Raw genomic sequence first — 21,305 nt, 5'->3', positions numbered from 1 at the left:
GTTTAAAGCTCATTAGAGCATAAAAGCCAGTAGTTAATTCTAGGTAGTTTATGTGCTATGAGCTCTCTGTATAGGACCATAGACCTCCCTTGCTTTGATTCTGTAAGCATGCTCCCCAGCCATGAAGGCTCGCATCTGACTCTAGAATGAATTCTGGGGAGTTTCCAAAAATGGCTTTGCCGTTCCAGGCATCTGATTTGGCCTCAAGGTCTGGGGTTACTTTGTCTCCGTACCATAGTCCAGCACAGAGGGCTTTTATCCTTCACTCTTTGAAGGGCTCGATAATGTAAAGGTCCGGGAAGATAGCTTGGATAGAGGAAGATAGGAGGCCAAGGAGTCTGGCTAGTTCTCTTAGGGACAAAAGGTCTCACTTTAACAAAAGTCGTATTCTTTGCGTATTTTCGTGATTTTCTTCCAGGGTAGTAGCAAAAGTGATTTTATTTTGTCTACTGTGAATCCCAAGAATTCCACTGATTTTGAGGGAGTCGTGATGGATTTTCTTTTGTTTATTATGAAGCCAAGACTCTCTAAGAGATTTACAGCTGTATTCAGGACTTGACGAATCTGAGAGTGGTGCTGGGACATAATGAGAATGTCACCAGGGAGCAGAGGATAGCCCAAGAGGAGAGTTTGGAATTGGAACAGACAACAGTTCCATGTAATTTGGAGGTATGGTTGGAACTTTGGGGATTGTGAAGTAGTCTCTTTCAAGTCCAACTTCTCTAGCCAGTCCTTTTCTAGAAGCATGTCTCTCGGGAGGTGGATAGCCTCCATTTTGAAGGGTCTGTTGATGAGAGATTTGTTCAATTGTCTCAGGTTTATGACTGGTCTCCAACCCTTGTCTTTTTTCTCTACCAGAAAGAGTGCTTACGAATTTCATATGATCCCATGGTACTTCTATATTTGTTCCTTTCTCTATCATAAACATTATTTTATTTACATTTTTTATTTTAAAGGTTTTATATAGCGCTGGCTAGACCCGGAGGTATCAGAGCGATTTACTTGAGCATCAGATCATAGTTACAGGTTACATCGTTACAAAGGTTGCACAGTTATTAGAGCATGGCAACATAGTTACTTGTAAGGTCGATATAAACAATAAGCACAAATACAAAAGGGAAAAAGCAAGCAAGGGGAAAGATTCAGGGGAGGGGAGGAGCTGGGGAAGTAGACAGGTAATGAAGGACATCACATGGAAAGATGAGGGGGAGGGCGACGGGGACACAAACCGGTAGACGAATCAAAGCAATGTCCAAAGTCCAGTAAGCTGTGATCCCAGGGGACGTGGTGTCACTTCCCTATCTCTGTTGCCGGAGGCTCCCTTTACGCAGTGGACTCTCTCAGAGGGGTCTCTGAGACTCCAAGGCCTACATACTGGATCCTTTCCCAAAAAGGGGAGAGGGACTGCTTTGGCAAGGGGTGCCATACCATACCTCAGCTGTGAGTGGCTCCCTTGGCACAGTGGACTCTCTCAGCGGGTACGCTGAGACTAAAGAGTATAAATATTGGATCTTTCCCCAACAAGGGTAGAAGGAGTGCATAGACAAAGGGCACAATGGACAGGTGGATAGGCAGACTAGCAGGTATGGTGAGAGTTTCAGGGGAGAGTGGATAGGAGCTAGGAGCTAGGGAGGTAGACACAGGAAGAAAGAGTACTAAATGGGTACAAATTTAATTGAAAAGTTATTATATAGTGCTGGCTAGACCCAATGGAATCAGAGTGCTTTACATGAGGGACACTAATGTTGCAAATTACATCAGTTAAAAGTTATATAAGTATCAAGAAAAGCATTTAAAGAACATAGGGGGCAAGGTGAATGGAGCAGGAAGGGTTAGGGAATAGGGTAAAGGGTTGGAGGAAGACAGGACATGGAGACAAGGGGAAAATAGTTACAAAAGATACCAAAAAAAACTTTTTAGGAGCATAGAAGAAAATAAAAATGGGGTGAGGAATGCAAAGGGGGTGAGGGCAAATGGGGTAGTGTATTGATACAGCGGAGAGACAAAGGGAACGTTTTCCAAGGTCCGGCTGGGTAGGTGACGGCTGAGGGGGAATTCACAGCCCATCTCCTCTTCAGCTATCAGGTAGCTCCACCGGGCATCGGTCAAGTGGCTAGGTCTCAACAGAAAAACATTCAAGGGGAAGAGGGCGAGAAGAAGGGAGCGTACAGGGGGAAAGGGGTGGGGTGAAAGGGTAGGAGGAGGAAACAACAGAGAGACAAAGAAAAGTCTGCCCAAAATCCGGCAGGGTAGGTGACGGCCGAGGGGGAATCCACAACCCATCTCCTCTTCAGCTAACAGGTAGCTCCACCGGACATCGGTCAAATAGCAGTGTCTCTACGATCGAGGGAAGGTTCAGAGTACATGTCCAGGAGGGAGAGCAGGATCAAGGTCAGGTGAGGGATGTGGTTAAGCTCAGGATTACCAGTTCTATTGTCTGGGAGCGTTAGAGCATCATGGAGAGAACAACTGAGGCTTCCAACTTGAGGTCAAGCAGGGGGGTTGAGACCTTGGTGTTAAGTGCAGTCGGTCCCCAGAATTCACAAAGCATAGGGGGTGTAATCTAAGCCGTGAAGAGGCAGGAGGAAAGGGCCAGTGTCCGCATGACTTCAGAGGGGGTGAGGGGCAGGTCTCCAGAGTCATTCTGCAATAATCAGGGAGCCCTCCCGTTCTGCAGCCCCATCAAGCATACCAGCTCCTCCCGTACATAATTACATCAAAGAAGTCGGTAAGACGTACCCCACAATACACATGTAGCCGGCAATTGATGTGGCAGACGACAGATGGCAGGTGGCAATTGAAATGAAGCTAATAAGAAATGGTCTCAATGAGCGAGTGAGATGGTAAATCACTGGTCTTGGTATGGCAAATCACTGGTCTAGTGAGTCACAAGCACCCATCCGGAAATATAGCTTGGTAAGGAGATGTTGTACTCTACAAGTTTCTGTTGTTCTGTGACCAGTACTAGGTTTCCTAGGGGTGAGGATTGTGTGGGTGTTTTTGAAAATTCTATTTTGGAGCCTTGAATGGCTTCTTAAGGGATCTTGTGTAATTGTTGTCCAAGTCTGTGAAAAGAATCTGAGTCGACCTCCCACCTTTCCCGGGAAAAATAGAAGAATGAGGGTTTGTTAGTACTCGCCCTGGAAATTACTGGAGCCTTGTCCGTGCTCTCTGAATCCTCTAGTGTGGTAGGGTCTTTTTCTCTGGGGGTAGATTTGTAGGGTGATATTCACTTGGTAAGGTCAACCAAAGCCTTGTTGTCTGTAGAAGGGCCTGTGGTAGGCACGTCCGGTAGAGAGGCCCCTTCTCTCGGCCCTGGCAAGAACACTAGGTTGAATACTCAATGCATGCTGTTCTGAGCCTTGTCTAGGGCTGTGAAGGTTGCAACATATTTGCCTACGGTTCTGATTGTGTCCTCTCTGAATAGGAGTTCTTTGGGGCTTGCTGAGAGTTGTTGGTCAGCCATGTCGCTCAGCTTAGTGTAGAGCTTAGTAAGGATTACTCTTTGTTGCTCTGCATTTATCCCTGCTTTCTCGTTCCCCAATAGGATCAGGGTTTTCTGACTCCATCCTCTTAGTAGATCTAAGTCTAACGGTGTACCATTAATGTGGCTGTCTTCCGCCATATCAATTATTCTAGTCAGCGGGCCTAAAATGTCAAGCATGAAATCCTGGTAGGGCATCAGGGACCTTTCCATGCCCTTCCTGGGGTCTCTACTGAGTTTGAATAGGAATTTGATTCTGGGTCAAGGTTAATTAATTGTGGGTTTATATAGCGCTAGGAATCGACTCCCGGAGGAGTATCTCCACGCTTCGACCGCTGGGGAACCCGCCCTGGCTCACCCTGAGAGATGGTCCCTGATGGGTATCTCTAAGATGCAACCAAGCATCCCCGGTGGTCTGGGGGGGCCGTTGTGAAGATGAGGCAAGCTGATGCCCAGAGTTGCCGAGTGTGGTTTCTGACTAGAGTAGGCACCGAGGCGAGAATTATCGAGTCCGCTGACCCTGGTCCACGACCCTGCCGCGTCGGGAATCGAACCCTGGTCCTGGGCCGTTCTCTGCTTACGGGTCTGCCGCCTCTAACCAGTGAGCCACACTTCTCTTGGGTATCAGGCATACCTTTTCTTGAACCACTGGTCTGGGACATTCTGTCCTTAGGATATTTTGTATTTCTCTTTCTAGGGGATTCCTAATCAATATTTTTATGAATTTGGTTAAGTGATCTTGGGGCCACGTTTCCGAGCTTCCTGGGTGTCTGATATTAAGTGGAGAGAACACCCCCTACCCAGTGGGTTGGCTATAATTTCTTTAGAAGACGAAGGGAGCTCTTCCTCTGATAAGGGAATCTCAAAGTCTATATCATCCTGGTCTAGGTCAAGGATGTATTCATCGAATGGGTTAATGTTTTGGTCCCCCTGTGTTTCAATTTCAAGATGTTGTGTATTATTAGATAATGAGTGCCACTTTGGAAACCTTGATAGGTTGTGTCGCCTAGAACACCTGATACTTTAGAGGTGAGTAAACCTCCCCTATATTTTGAGGTGCTTAGACCTCCTTTATATGATGAGGTGCGTATACCTCCCCAATTATTTGAGGTGCTTAGATCTCCCAAATGTGCTCATGGGGCTTGTTCTTTCAATGTTGTTGTTTTTGTTTAATCTTTTGCCCCTTTTTTTTATTGTATTCCCTGTTTTGGTCTTTCTGGGTTTTCAATAGTGCCATACTCTTCCTCAATTAAGGGTCTTTTGGTTGACATGACCTGGTTGAGTGTTTTGTGCATGTCAGGGATAGGTATCACAAGATCATCTGATTATACAGCAGACATGTTAGATTCTACACTCCTTTATGGGTTGTAGTACTTAGTAATAAATATAGATGCCTTAGAAGCAGGCAACCTCACTTATTAGTAAGGTTCAGAGGAGCTTATGTAAATTAGGGCTTTGTTAGAGGAGCGTATGTAAATTAAGGGTTTGTTGCGTCAGGTCTTTCAATTTTTTTTCTCCTTTATTGTAAAGTGAGGTTTTTGGTGTAAAAATAGCTTTTGGGTACTTGCGGTCGCAGTCAGCAGCTGATCACAAGAGCGTCCAATTTCCAGACTTCCTGACTTCAGATATATTCACGAACGATCAGCTGTTGATTCACTGCATTGCCCAGACATCCCCTGAACTACAGGGGGTTGCCCGGGAAACAATTTAATTAGCAATCAGGGGTAGTTATGCTATGGAGGCCTTGCCTGGGACACTTTTATATAGTAGTTTCCTCTGGCCGCCTCCGGAATTAAATTAGGGTATTGCTGAGGGTCTTTTCTCAGCTCCCAGAGTTTTTGCTTGCCTTGGATTTGACTGCAGCATTCTCCGTGTGCTGCGTATGCAGCTGTTTCTAAGGTACTTTCCTCTGATTTCTTCCTGATGTGCATTGATGAAGTGCTGGGAGGAGACCTGATTAAATGCTGTTTGCTGAACCGGAGCGAGAGGGGTAAAGTAAAAAAAAAAAGATATTTATTGATTTATGTTATTGGAGTTCCCAATTTTTCTGTATTTCGGGGTAGCCCGTGATCGGGGGAATATGCAGGGTGAGGTCTGGGATGAGGGCAGAGGGGGGAGAGGAGCAGGATCTCCATAAATTCGAAATCGGTTAGGTGTGAGCCGAGATTCAGGATAAGTTCAAGGTCAAAGAGTCACAAGTATATTCAGAAAGGTATACAAATTAAGTTGAAAAGGGCGCAAGTCTATTAAAAAAGGTATACAAATTAGGTTGAGAAAACATACATACACATGTAGTTGCCCATTCTAAAAGATACAGATCATACATGAAAGTGAAGAGAAAATGTACTTTTCTGCCTGGAGCCGCATTTAAAAGAGGCACCCTCCTATCCTATGTGCACGGTTATTGTACATCTGGTAGACTCTATTCTAGATCTATTTCACTTTATGAAGTATTGCTTCTAAGTTGCTGTTTGGAGTTAGCATTAAAAGAAATATGAATAATGGTAGCCTCTGGCCTTGTAATAAAATCTAGATTCTCTGTTCATCTGACTTCACCATTAAAGAAGATTTTAAATGACAACTTCGCAGACACCAGACTTGAAAGCTTTACTTGTTCTCAATCAAAGGTTAGCACTTATTAAATGTAAAAAGGCATCCAATGTTATCCTATGGGAGAGATAGGCCACTCTGTAGCGAAAAGTGGTGTTGCAGTTTTTTTACTACTAAGATAGAATGTAAAAGTATATGTCTAACCTTTTAATTACAATGCACTCTGCCAGATGGTCTACCTACAGCCCACCTTAGTGGTAACTTATTTGTAATAAAAAGGGAGTTTGAGGCTTGGCAAGGGGGTCATATTGCCAAGTCGAATTGGCAGTTCAAAACTGCATGTAAGCTGTAATGGCAGGCCTGGAACATGTTTTAAGTGGCTACTTAAGTGGTTGGAAAAATATGTGCTAGAGGCCCACTAGTATCATTTAATTTACAAGCCCTGAGTATATGGTATACCACTTTTCAGGGAACTTATACATAAATTAAATATTCCAGTCAGATGTAAGCCAATTTTACCATTTTTTTAGGGAGTGAAAAAAGCCCTGTAGCACTGGCTAGCAGTGGAAATGTGCACAGAGTTCTAAATCCAACAAAAAATAATTCAGCAAATAGAAGGGACAAGGCAAAATGTTTGGGGGGAAGCCACCCAAAGGCTGACAGGTCTAGCAAACATCATCCTTATCAACAATTCCTGTTGCTCATAATGCCCAGGTCAATAAATTAGTATATGATAATTATGGCTGGCTCATATGCTGAAAATGTTGCCATGCAGCAGAGTGCAAAATGCGCTTAACTAATTTTAACCTTATGACATAAATTGGCATAATCAAGTAAAGTGTTTTCCTTGCCACTTAACAAACTTACCCATAACTTAGATCTGTCCCTTTCCTTTCCACATGCGGCCCACAAGAATGTAGATTATTCTTCCATCTGACTCAAAATTTGCATTCTTTAACATTTTTACCGTTTTATCTTCTTAACTGTATTTGTATTTAAATGCTTGCACTTTTATGCAAAACTTTGATTGCTCAAATTGCCAAAATAAAGTTTGATATGACAGAACCCAAAAGTAAAAGTTGCACATCAACAGTCTCAAGGTCCTAAATAAGATGTAGGAGGACCCAGCATAAAAAAACATAGTCTGTGAGGTTTTTTGTCAGCAAATCTATGTCAGAAATATTGTTTGACATAAGTATTGTGTCCTAATAGCATTTGAAAAAAAGGCATACCATTGAACCCCTGATAGTGACAGGTAAGTATAGACTTTTTAGGCCTAACTCCACGTATTTGTAACTTGGCTGTATATATATCTTAAAGGTACGTAGATGTGAAGTTAGAAATAGTAAATGTATTCTTCCCTACACACAAGTACCTTTCGATATTTTGTCCCTCGATATTCTATCCATAATATTCTTGTAGGTCGATATTCTGGAGATCGATAATCAGTAGTATAATCACATTCTGGTACGACACCAGTTTTGATGATAAAGGAGAGTGTTGGATAGTAATTGAATGCTGTCTGTCTTATGTAACTTGTGGTGGGCACTGTTTCATGCTTGATAACGGAGAAGCTTATACCCCTGTATACATAGGTTCTAACCACCCTGGAAATAATTGTGTCTTCATAGCTTGTTTTCACTTCGAAGTATGCCATCTACGGCGAGCGCATAAAGTAAATGTATAGACTGGAAAAATATGGTTCAGAAACACATTAAGTAGCAACCCAGATAAAAACTAAGATTGATTAATTGGAATAAGTAACAGTAAAATGCATCTTAAAGGTTCTTGAATATTATTACATCAGTTACATTTCAGAGTACCTCACCCATTGAACATGATATAAAGTTATAAAGTTCTGCAGAGCGCACAATGTTAATTGATTCTGATTAATTCTCTCTCTCTCTCTCTCTCTCTCTGCATTACCTTCTTTCTCTCTCTCTCACACTGTCTCATTCTAGAGTTATTTGCCCAGAAGGATGCCAGAGTCATGAAGCTGTGGTGTGGGGGACTGATATCTACACAGATGTAAGATCAATATAGAGCAGAATTTGTACAGTTTGCATCCATTCTCTGTGGTGATCCTTTAGTTGTAGAAGCAAGATACATATGGAGAAACTATGGCACAAGTGTGAGTGATAATCTTAACAAACACCAACAAAGCAGATGGTCATAACATGGGAGTCAGATATACACACTGATGTAAACTCACCACTTGGCATAATTCTTTTTGCCATCCTTGAGTGCCAGTGTTAATTTATTTTATGTAGAAACAGGGGTAGTAAAAAGTCATGTTAAATTTAGTGACAAAAGTTTTTTTCCTCCCAGGATTGGTTTCTCTATTTGCCATGATTGGGTATCTTCTTGCTTTTTGCTGTTTGCCTCATTAACAGAACGACGCATCAGTAAAAGGCTTAACGATGAAGGTGTAGGCCAGGGGTAGAGCTGGGTCTGAGATCACATGAAGTTCTCCCATTGCTTTGATTTGTGTAGGTCATCTTCTTGTGTTAAGTGTCTGTGTGAACACAGAGTAGGATGTACTTACACTTTTCTGCCTACAATGGTGATAGTCTTTATATTTTTTGAATGCTCTGTTTGGTATGTCAGACATATCAACGAAGGATAGAAAGCAGTAAATCGCTAGTATGTTCATCATGATAAATTAGTCAAAATATGCCAGCTGACCTCAATGACTGCATCTTCCTATCCATTATTTGGGTAATTATATTTTTCCTAGCCTTAGACGAAGTATCTTCCATATATAGGTAACACTCGGATATCCACACTTAAGCTAGTAGAACAATGGTCAGATAAAGAATTTGAAAGGAGAAGGAAACAAAGCAGGACTTAAGAGGAAATAGAGAGCCACACCCTAACCTGTATTTCGAGCGCGTTCAAGTTCCTAGAAACCAGAACGTTCTTCCTTTGAAAATCTGACTGAGTCCTTGGCTCTTGGGTTTCAAGGAAAAGTTAAAGAAGGGACACTCTAAAGTTTGGTGGTAGCTTAAAAGAGGCTCCAAGGATCCCCAGCTAAAGTGCCCTGTACTAATACAACATTCAATCACCCATACAACTACCACCTAATTTCAGAGAAACCAGTCGAATGGATGTAAACTCAGCCTGTGTTGGAGGTATTTCAAAAGGCATTATTTCCAAAGAAGAGCCTAACGATGTGGTCAGATGAGTTTGATCCATCTAGAGTTTCATCATGAAAAGTAGATAGGTCGAAAATTCAAAATTAAACCTAAGGTAACACTAAAGAAGAAAGCCACTGTTATAAATCAAGGGCTAGATGTATGACTATTTTTTGCGCTCGTAAACAGGAAATCAGCCCATTTGTGACCCCAAAATAGGTTTGTCCTATTAAAAAACCCTATTTTCTGACTTGGTAACCTATTACGACTTGCAAATTATGGTTTGCGACACGCTATTAGGAAGGGGGCATGAGACTCGCACTTCAATGTCAGATTGTTTGGGAACCCCTTCCCCTTTGTGACTGGCATTGAAAATTTATTTCAAGAGGAGGCAGTGGTCCACGGACCACTGTCTACTCTTAAAAAATTAAACAGTAGCGTTTCATTTTTCTTTTTTAAATGCATCCTGTTTTCCTTTAAGGAAAAAGGGCTGCCTTAAAAAACAAAACACACTGCTTTATTTGAAAAGCAATCACAGACATGGCAGTCTGCTGACCTCAACATGCCCCCATCCCTGGGAGTGCTCGCCATTCCTAATGGGGTCGCAAATTGCACCTGCCTCGTGAATATTAAGGAGGCAAGCAATTTGCAACCCCATTAGGATTTGCAAACAGTGCACTTTTGTACATTCCTATTTGCGAGTTCCAAATTGCGAGTTGCAAAATGATGCAATTTGCGACTTCCAAATTGGTAGGGTCATACATCTGGCACCAAATGTTTTGCTCTAGCATAGATCAATTATGAAATAATCTTTTCACAAAAAACATCTGTAAACTGTTCAGTCTCCAAGGCAAGTTGACCCAATATTTTGACACCATTGTGATAGTGTTTATGCAGGGGTTACCCATATCAAAGAGGAGGAATGATGATATTTTAAAAACCTAAATTTACAGAAATTCCTGCAAACTTATGTTCTAAACATCTTTGTAAAACCAAGAGTTCACTACACCCATAATAGTTAAATATTTTGCTTCTTTTGCTGTTTAGTTTTTAAAAAGTATTTCTATAGTGCAGGCCTCCCCGCGTGGATAACTTTGAATATTTCATTAAAAGTATTTATTATTAGAGTAGCTAACATGGACTTGGCACATTTTGCCCTCTCCTAGACTTAGGCCCACGATTCGGTGCTAGACATGCTTTGCCTGAAGCACCTGGAGAAGTGAAAAGACTGGGAGATGTAGATCGGTTATCGATCTGACTATGAACTTGAGAGCAGATATTGTTGTGATCCTATAACATTCTGATTGGAGGTTATCCAGCCTAAAGGGTTCAGTAGTTCCCAAAGAGATTGTCCAGTATTATTCACACTACTGTTGGTTAGAAGAAATCAGAAGTAAGTCTAATATCACATTTAAATATGTGTTAACTCCCTTACTTCACAGGATTCTTCCATTTGCAGAGCTGCCATTAATGCAGGAAAACTCACAAATGCCGGAGGCCCAGTGACAGTGGAGAAGAGCCTGGGACAAAGTAGCTACCAGCAATCCACAAGGAATGGAATAACAACCCGGAGCTATGGAGCCTGGCCCAGATCCTTTATTTTCTCCTCAGAAATTGCTGTCATCCCTCCCCCAAATGCACCCACAAGCACTCCTAAATCTACCGCAGGTAACCCTGGGATGTGTTTTCAAATTATAATCTGTTGTCTCTTCACATCTACAATATGTTGCCATAGTTTGAGGACTGAAACACGTTTATGCAGATCTGTTGCTGGGACTAGTCAGAAGGTGGTACAAATGTGTCTGAACAGATCTGCCTTATGATTGTTGAGTTTTTAACATTTTAAGTGAACAATAGTGCCAAAAAGCAAAAAAGAAGGCCACTCATGGGTATTTGGTTGTGCTGGACTGGGTAAAAGTCACAAGTTGAGGCCCACTGTGATGGATTATGGATCGGATACAGGGACCCGGTTTATTTTGGTGAAGATTTTCCCTTCTCAAAGTACAAGTCTGCATGAGGTGCCTCAGCATTGACGGAGAAAACATGGAAATTGTTGTCAGCATTAGGAGCAGTCACTGAATCTTTGCGTGGGCAGGAGATTCTGTTGGTCAATGTTTGCCATGAAAAACAGGTCGCCTTCGGAACTTTGCGATGGGGAGACGAGGTGATTGCTGATGTGAGGAACTCACTTGCAGTGGGAAAGAAGCCCAAACCTCTGGATATTCACCTGTAGCTTGACTTTGGGACTCAAGGAGGACACACTGGTGCCAGCCAAGGGTCCGGGGCCTGAGAGACACCTATGAGGGCCAAGCCAAAAGAGGCCAGCAGCAGGGCCAAGTCAGGTACTGTTAGTGCCAGTCAGCTGGGCAGTTGTAGGGCCTATGGAAGCTTATTGAGTATCCGTAGCTCAAATAGGAGGTCAGACAACTGACCCTTGGAGTCACTTTTGGAAATTTTGACTTCAAGGGAAGCAGGCCCAGTCTTCCCTCTTCAGACAGCAGGGCAGTTCTTGTTCTGAATCTTCCACAGTTTCAGGAGTGTTCTGATAAGAGGTTCGGAGCGTTGAACTTTTATACCCAGTGCCAGCATTTTGATGGTGGCCAATCTCTGATCTTCTCCCAAAATAGGTCTGGCAAATTCTTCCCTCTGTGTTTGGCTCCACTATATCTAGGTGGACAAAGGCAGAGACAGGCCTGGTGTCAGGTTACTTTCTTTGTGCTACAAGTAGGGTTCTTTGAAGTGTAAGGTGGGTTGGACATAGCTCCTCCCCAGGGATCCTGTTAGAGATCCACCCTCTCTGCACCCAGATTCCTTTTGTCCCCATGTCTGGAACGAATACACAACACACCACAGGAAAACAATTCACAGCCATATGACCATGGATACTGGCAGAAAGACACATTTGGTTTAGGTATAAAAATGCCAACTTTCTAAAAGTTAAGTCATCAAAAACTTGGTAGATGGAATGCTTGACTTCATCTCAGCCACTGGTAATTACTCTTGCCGCATCCCAGTCCATCATTATTTTGCACACTATGTCACCTCAGTTTAGACCCAGCCACATGCAAATCATCTTGACCTGCTTCAATGGGAACAGTCCAGCTACTCCCTGAAACACAACACAAACAACAAGTGATGGGTTTCACCCTTATTAGGAATAATTAGTCGGGTATAGCTTGGTTCCAGTGACACAGAGTACATGGGACCCACACCTGGGCATATCTGCCCCACTTAGAGAATCACATTGAAGTTTACAAAGAAGGTGATGGATATAATGCTTGAATTAATCTCACCCACTAGTAAATAATCATGCCACATTCCAGTCCATTGGTACTTTGAATACCATGCCATCTCAGTTTGGACCCAGCCATATTGCAAATTAGTCTTCATCCTGCTTGTATGGGAACAGTCCAGTCCGAACTGCAGGCTATGTCCTCCTTGTACCAAAACAAAAACAGAAAGGCAGGCTGGTTTTGCCCTTATATCGGCTCATCAGACAGGTGTAGTTTTGTTCCAGTAGCACAATGTCCATGGTTCCCACTATTAAGCATACATGTTCCACTTAGGGCTTCACAAAAAAGTGATGGATGGAATGCTTAAACTAACCTCACCTCTGGGAAATACTCAGGCTACACTCCAGCCCATCAGTACTTTGCCTACCATCCCACCTCAGATTGGACCCAGCCACTCTTCATCCAAAGGGAACACATGCAGTCTGAACGTCCAGTCCACATCCTCCTTGAAATCCAAAAAAGCAATCTATGATTGGGATCACTGACATAATATCGACGACACAAATATCGAGATACACAAATATCGAGTCAAAAATATCGATTGACAAAATATCGACTCCCTATCTTCAAACAGGTAAGTACCAAAATATCGACTCCAAAATATCGACTTACAAAAATATAGACTGTCAAAATATCGATTTTTTTAAATGTCTTAAAATTAAGTTAAAACTAATATAGTAATAAATATATTTAATATAAACTTAGAAATAATTAATAAAAAAATGTAATTTTAATAAATAATTTATATCATTTAAAAAATTATATCACCAAAAATTACACACACACATATATATATATATATATATATATATATATATATATATATATATATATATATATATATATATATAAACATATTATTAAATAAACATATATAACATTTTAGAAAATGTTTAAAATGTATTGTTACAACTATAGTGAGTTCAACATTAGCAAAAGTGTTGGATAGCGTAGAGGTCAAATTTACTACTCCCACTCCAGTGGGTGCAACAGTAGGGAAAGCGCTGGATAGCGTAGAGGTTAAAATTACTATTCCCACTCCAGGGATGTATGACGTTACAACGCATACTTTTACAACGCCTACCATTACAACAAAACTTTTACAACGCAAAAACTTTTACAACGCATACATTTACAACGCAAGATTTTACAACGCATATACCTTTACAACGCATACCATTACAACGTAAGTATTGGTAAGTATATAATAATTTTTTGAATATAAATTAATAAAAAATATTATAATATAATTTAATATAATTTAATTTTATTAAATAAATTTAATTTAAATGTAATTTTACTTTATTTTTACAAAGTACCCCTGTACCCCGAAAACCCAAAACTGACCCTGAACCCTAAAAATACCCCTTTACCCATAAACTGAAAACTGACCCTGAACACTAAAAATACCCCTTTACCCGAAAACTGACCCTGAACCCTAAAAATACCCCTTTACCCCAAAAACTGAAAACTGACCCTGAACGCTAAAAATACCCCTTTACCCAAAAACTGAAAACTGACCCTGAACCCTAAAAATACCCCTTTACCCCAAAAACTGAAAACTGACCCTGAACCCTAAAAATACCCCTTTACCCCAAAAACTGAAAACTGACCCTGAACCCTAAAAATACCCCTTTACCCAAAAACTGAAAACTGACCCTGAACCCTTAAAATACCCCTTTACCCCAAAAACTGAAAACTGACCCTGAACCCTAAAAATACCCCTTTACCCAAAAACTGAAAACTGACCCTGAACCCTAAAAATACCCCTTTACCCAAAAACTGAAAACTGACCCTGAACCCTAAAAATACCCCTTTACCCAAAAACTGAAAACTGACCCTGAACCCTAAAAATACCCCTTTACCTAAAAACTGAAAACTGACCCTGATCCCTAAAAATACCCCTTTACCCCAAAAACAGAAAACTGACCCTGAACCCTAAAAATACCCCTTTACCCCAAAAACTGAAAACTGACCCTGAACCCTAAAAATACCCCTTTACCCAAAAACTGAAAACTGACCCTGAACCCTAAAAATACCCCTTTACCCAAAATCCCAAACATATAACCTTTTAAAAATAATTATATACTTACTAATACTTACATTGTAATAGTATGCGTTGTAACGGTATCTGCGTTTTAAAAACATGCTTTGTAAATGTATGCGTTGTAAAAGTTTTTGCAATTTAAAAGTTTTGTTGTAATGGTAGTGCATAGTAAAAGTAGCGTTGTAAACGTTGCATACCCACTCCAGTGGGTGCAACAGTAGGGAAAGTGTTGGATAGCGTAGGGGTTAAAATTACTATTCCAACTTCAGAGAGTGCAATAGTAGGGAAAGTAAATACTTCACAAATATATATAAATAACATAAATATTAATACCAATTACAAATAATTAAAATATTAAAAAAGTGTATACAAATATTAAATATTTATTTATAAATACAAAATAAAATTATTTAATTATAAAAATTGCCTACTCATACTAATTAATTACCTATTAACAATAAATTAATTTACAATTTAAAAATTAATAAATTATTTTCAATTACCAATTATATTTTAATTAATTACCAATTAATAATTAATTAACAATTAATTCTAAATAAATATCAATAAATAAATTAACATATTTAATAAATTATAATTAAATTACTTCCCACCCTATTCCCCTATAAACACACAACCCGCTACAGAAAATAAATTACTAAAATTAAAATATTTATCAATTAATCAATTATAATTAATTACCAATTATATTTTAATTAATTACCAATTAATAATTAATTAACAATTAATTCTAAATAAATATCAATAAATAAATTAACATATTTAATTAATTATAATTAAATTACTTCCCACCCTATTCCCCTATAAACCCACAACCCGCTACAGAAAATAAATTACTAAAATTAAAATATATATCAATTAATCAATTATAATTAATTACCAATTATATTTTAATTAATTACCAATTAATAATTAATTAACAATTAATTCTAAATAAATATCAATACATAAATTAACATATTTAATTAATTATAATTAAATTACTTCCCACCCTATTCCCCTATAAACCCACAACCCGCTACAGAAAATAAATTACTAAAATTAAAATATTTATCAATTAATCAATTATAATTAATTACCAATTATATTTTAATTAATTACCAATTAATAATTAATTAACAATTAATTCTAAATAGATATTAATAAATAAATTAACATATTTAATTAATTAGAATTAAATTACTTCCCACCCTATTCCCCTATAAACCCACAACCCGCTACAGACTTATATTACACAAAAAATAAAAATTATTATTAACTTACCTTAAATTCGATATTTTTGTTGTCTATATTATGTCTAGTCGATATTATGTCCATTCTATATTTTTGATTCGATATTATGTCCATTCTATTCGATATTAATTTTCTCTAGTCGATATTTTTGTTGTCTATATTATGTCTAGTCGATATTATGTCCATTCTATATTTTTTACTCGATATTCTGTCCAGTCGAAATAAAAGACTCGATATTATGACTGTACACCCTATGATTGTTTAGCCCTTATTAGGGTTTGTCAGCTGGGTATAGCTTGATTGCAGTTGCACAGTGTGCTTGCTACCCATGGCTGGACATATTCGTCCCACTTAGGGCATTGCACTGAAAAACACCAAAAAATTATGGATGGATTGCTTGAATTATTTTTAGTCACTCGTAATTACTAAGGATTGCACCCCAGTTCATTGTTATTTTACCCGCCACACCACCTCAGTTTGGCCCAGCCATATGCCAATCAGACTTGACCCTGCACCCATGTGAACAGCCTAAGCCAACCTGTCAGGAAGGTCCTCCCTAAACTGAGACACAAGCAACCCAGGACCGGTTTTCCTCTATTAGGACTCCTCAACCAGGCATAGCTTGGTTTCAGGGGCACACTGAGAGCGCCACCCATGGCTGAACAGACCCATCCGACTTCATGCATAATTCTGAAGCATACAAAAAAGTATTTGCTGGCTTTCGTTCCGGTTCAAGTGGGTGCAACGGATCTGCTCAGACATGAGTCCCATGCTCACTGTGTCACTAGAACCAAGCTATACCCGACTGATGAGCACTTATCAGGGCGAAACCAGTCTTGCGGTGCATGTGTTCCAGTTCAAGGAGGACCTGGCCTGGTAGTTTGGGCTGATCTGTTCCTACTGGTGCAGGGTCAAGACTGATTTGCATATGGCTGGGGCCAAGCTGAGGTGCCATGGTGGGTGAAAAACAATGGATTGGAGAGCAGATCCATGATATAGCCAGTGACTGGGATTAATTCAAGCCTTCCATTCTTCAGCGTGTTGTTGTTGCAGTTGACCGCCTTAGTACAATGGGAATACGCAGACATGGTTCCAATGCTTACTGTGCCACTGGAACCCAGCTCATGAACCCTAATAAGGGCAAAATCAGACTTGGTTTGCTTTTGTTCAGGATCCTGGCCTGCCATTCTGGTTGGACTGTTCCTATTGGAGCAAGGTCAAGACTGATTTGCACTTTGTTGGGTCTAAGCTAAGAGCATAAGGTGGTCAAAAAGTGATGGATTTGGAGGGGGCCTGAGCAATTGCCAGTGGAGGAAATTAATTAAGCATTTTATCTATCACTTTTTTTATTGTTGCAGTTGATGCCCTAATTGTGCTGGGTATGGCCAGACATGTGTCCTTTCCTTGCAGTGCCACTTGAACCAAGCTAAACCCAACTCATGAGTGAAACCGGTCTAGGGTTGCTTATGTTCTGGTTAATGGTGGGCCGGGCCTGACAGTTTGGAATGGACTGTTCCTATTGGAGCATGGTAAATAGTGATTTGCTTATAGCTGGGTCCAAGCTGAGGTAGTAAAATGGTCTGTAAAAAATGATGGATTAGGATACAGCTCGAGTAATTGCCAGTGGCTGTAATTAATTCACGTATTTGACCCATTACTGTGTTGTTATTACAGCTGATGCCTTAAGTGCGATGGGTATGTCCAGACGTGAGTCCCATGCTCACTGTGTCACTGGAACCAAGTTATGCCTAACTGTTCAACTCGAACGAAGGCAAAATTGGACTTGGGTTGCTTGTGTTTCGGTGCAGGAAGGACCTGGGATGGAATTTCATGTGTGCTCTTCCTAATGAAGCAGGTCAAAGACTGGTTTGCATATGCCTGAACCCAAATTGAGGTAGCATGATGGGCAAAATATGATGGATTGGGATGCAACCCAAGCAATTGCCAGGGGCTAAGAATTATTGGATTTGATTTGATTTGATAAAAATTTATAATGCGCAAAACAATAACCCGCAGTTATCAAGGCGCCTAACAATAACATCTAAAAAGGAAACGTACATCCTTACACATAGGCTTGCAGGAAGAGGCGAGTTTTGAGGGCACTTCGGAATTTCTGCCATTTTCGGTATAGTAACTTAAAATATGATATTACCATTAATCAGCAATTTAAATTACAATTAAAATGAGTTGAAGACATGTTTTGCTGTCTGTTCCCAAACTGAAGTTATCACTTATTCAGTGCAATAAGTAACCCAGTGTTAATTTATGATAGTGATAGCCTTGCTACACAGAAAAACGATATTTGGAGTTTTTCAGTATCAGGATATGTAAAACTTAAGGACACATGTCCTACTTTGTAAATGCCATATTCCCTGCCCTTTGGGCCTTCAGGGTCTGCTTTACGGGTGTCTTATATGTATTAAAAATGATGGTTAAGGCCTGCAAAGGTTTGTTTAGCTACATGCTAAAGTAACAAGCCTGAGACATTTTGCAGTGCTACTTTAGTTGGTAGCACAATGAGTGCTGCAGCTCACTGGTAGTGTTTAATATATAGGCCCTGGGTAAATTTAGTACCATGTACTAGGGAAGTATAAGTAAACTACATGTACCAATTAGGTGTATACCAATTTTAGCATGTTTACGGGAAACAAACCCTTTACGACTGGGTAATAGGTATGAAAGCGACCATAGTGCTGTAGGCAGAAAGGCTGGAGGAATACCACGGCAAGGATGTGAGGTCTTACACTTGTATTATAAATCAGAGCAACATAATTTAGGAGAAAGAAAAGAACTAATGAGAGAGTCAGAATTTGTTTAGTAAAACAATCTGGGGTTCTATATCAAGGCACTTTTAGCAAGATGGAAAATTCGAAGCATACCTTTGTATTGCGTGTGAAAAAAATCACACAGGGAGTTTTAAATTCAGCTTTTCCTGGTCAAGTGTTGTTTAGGATTGAGTTATGCTTGTCTGTGAGCTGTTTTTGGTTTCACTTTGTTGATTTAAACTGCAGCTAAAGTTCCATGCTTGAATGTTTACATGACCTCCCTTGACAGAGACTGCTTCTCTTTTGTTATAGTTCCTGTTCAGTGTAACACCCAAGCGAGAGAACTAACTCAAAGCACAACAGAGTGAGTACAATTACTGTGCAGTGTCGATTGTTTATGTTGAACAATTATATTTCTTCTTTGTTTTCTTTATGTAAAAAGTGAGAGAAATTCAAAACTGAACATTTAGTCTACCTCAGGGCTCAGCTAGCATTCGATGGTCAGGCTAAAATACAATTGGGTTTCATTACCATGTATCTTTTTTTATAATTGTTATAATGGGAAGGTACAATCAAAAAAACAATACGAAACACAGTCTAGTTGCTAACCACTCACTAGCATACGTAATCAAAGGTTACAATGAAACCCATGGAATGACTTAGGGCCTTATTTAGAGTTTTGAAAGAAATGGAAAGTTAACCTTTCCATCTCACAGTCAAAGGGCATGGTTTCTGGAGCAGGGGTTGGAAAAGACATGTCCAGAAGGAATGAATAGCTAACTAAAAAGGGTCCTGTGTCCAGGAAGGCTTAGTAATCTTGATGTGGACATGCAAAACTTTTTTTTTTTTTTTTTTACTTTTTATTATTTGAAACACAAAGGAACAAAACATCAAACAAACAAGCAAGGCAGTACAGTAATAATACAGCCATTAGGTCTGTGCTCAAGGAGGACGGGAGATACATGATAGCAGGAGAAAAAAGTCTTTGAATACAGATGAGGGGAGGGAGGCAGAGGCAGAATTGCATATACACAGCACAATATACCACAGCTGGAAGGGATGTAGGTCAGGGCGACTGGGAAGGACTCGGGATAGCGGTGAGTGGGGGCGTACAAATATCTCCACGGTATGAGTTCCAAGGGTTCCAAATCTTCCCCCATTTTTTGGGCCTGCCTCTTGCGATATACACTGTTTTCTCTCGAAACATGCACCAGTCCAGACTCTCTTTCCAAGCAGTCACTGTATGCGGCCTTGGGGATCCCCACAACTGAGCAATATCCCTCTTCGCAACCATATTGGCCAGAGTCACCCATCGAAGCTGCGACACGTCATAGTATTTCGGACCCCATACATTCAATAAACATTGTCGGGCTTCCGGCATCATCACAACACCCGTGTCATCATCCATAATCTCATGTATACGTTTCCAGAATCGCACCACCTCAGGGCATTCCCATATGATATGGAGATAGGTGCCAAGGAGACCACACCCACGCCGACACATGCCATCCGTGGAGAAACCCATATGAATCAGACGGGGACCAGTGACATAGATTCTGTGGAGGATCTTGAGTTGGACCAGATGGAGGCGGGCCGGAATCGCCACTTCCTTGTGAGAGGAGATCGCGGACTGCCAGTCCTCGTCATCCAGTTCAATACCATCAGCAATCCAGGCCTCACGGAGGCGATCGAGCAGACTCGATCGGTCATTAATCATTTTCTTTTAGAACAGTGAGATAGTACTATCCGGCACATAGCCATCTAGAATACGATCTTCGAGGGGGGAGGAATCCGGAATAGCACTACCCACTGGCAACACAGAGTTCAGAGCATGACGTACCTGGACGTAACAAAATCTTTCCCTGTCACTCAGCTTATACTCTATTTGCAGTTCCGAGAAGGCCTTAACCTTTCCTTTAACCCAGAGATCACGCACTTTACCAATACCAATCATGTCCCACTTATCAAATCCCTTCGTCCTCCATAGGCCACCCAGCTTCGCAGAGGCATAGAGCGGTGTCGCACCTGTTATTTTATCACTCCAGCCCATAGCCGCCGTTGCGCTATGCCATACCCGCACAGCTATAGCGGTAGGTCCCGTGAGTTGTGAACGGGAGGATCCCGAGTAAAGTGCCTTATAGTAATCACCACCCGGGAGCAGCCACTTGTCCATTTCAAATGCTGGATTCAACGCCGGGCCATACATCCCGTGGTTGATAGCAGCAAGGTGGGAAGCCCAATAATACCTACGAATATCCGGGAGCGCTATACCGCCATCATACCAGGGGAGTGTCAATTTCGGAAGAGCTATGCACGAACGTCCATCCCATATTAGTTGCCTCTGCAATGATTCTACTTCCCGAAAATATTTCGACGGGACGACATCAAAACTATTCTGGAGGGCATATAGGAACCGCGGTAAGGACATCATCTTAAAACGGGCCGCCCGCCCTAGGGGAGACAACGGTAATTTACGCCAACGCGCTACTTTGGAGCGTAACCGTTGGAGTGGGGGGAGCAAATTACGTTCATAGCGAACCGCCGGATCCATCGAGATAAACACACCCAAGTACTTAAAGCCCGACTGCGATAACTGGATGGGACAGCCCCGTGGCAAACGAGGGACATCACCCGCAAGTACATAAATGTAGGATTTTGACCAATTAATGATGAGGCCCGAGTTCTTCCCAAAGGAGGTAAGTACATCAAACAACACATTGAGCGATTTTTGGGGAGATGTAAGGTACAATAAAATATCATCCGCGTATAAGGAAATGC

General features: G+C 40.8%; 1 protein-coding gene across 1 annotated transcript in view; it reads left to right on the top strand.

The window, feature by feature from the left end:
- LOC144754936 (uncharacterized) overlaps nucleotides 1–21,305 on the top strand; it is a 403,817-nt gene that overhangs the window by 136,224 nt on the left and 246,288 nt on the right. The window contains exons 4-6 of the mRNA XM_078643299.1: nucleotides 7,996–8,062; nucleotides 10,611–10,836; nucleotides 18,840–18,891. Of these exons, the coding sequence (XP_078499425.1) occupies nucleotides 7,996–8,062; nucleotides 10,611–10,836; nucleotides 18,840–18,891 (345 nt within the window). The remainder of the gene's footprint in view (nucleotides 1–7,995; nucleotides 8,063–10,610; nucleotides 10,837–18,839; nucleotides 18,892–21,305) is intronic.

The sequence above is a fragment of the Lissotriton helveticus genome, chromosome 1_1, assembly GCF_964261635.1.
Source record: "Lissotriton helveticus chromosome 1_1, aLisHel1.1, whole genome shotgun sequence".
NCBI classification, from domain to species: domain Eukaryota; kingdom Metazoa; phylum Chordata; class Amphibia; order Caudata; family Salamandridae; genus Lissotriton; species Lissotriton helveticus.
This window is presented reverse-complemented; position numbering and strand designations above follow the sequence as displayed.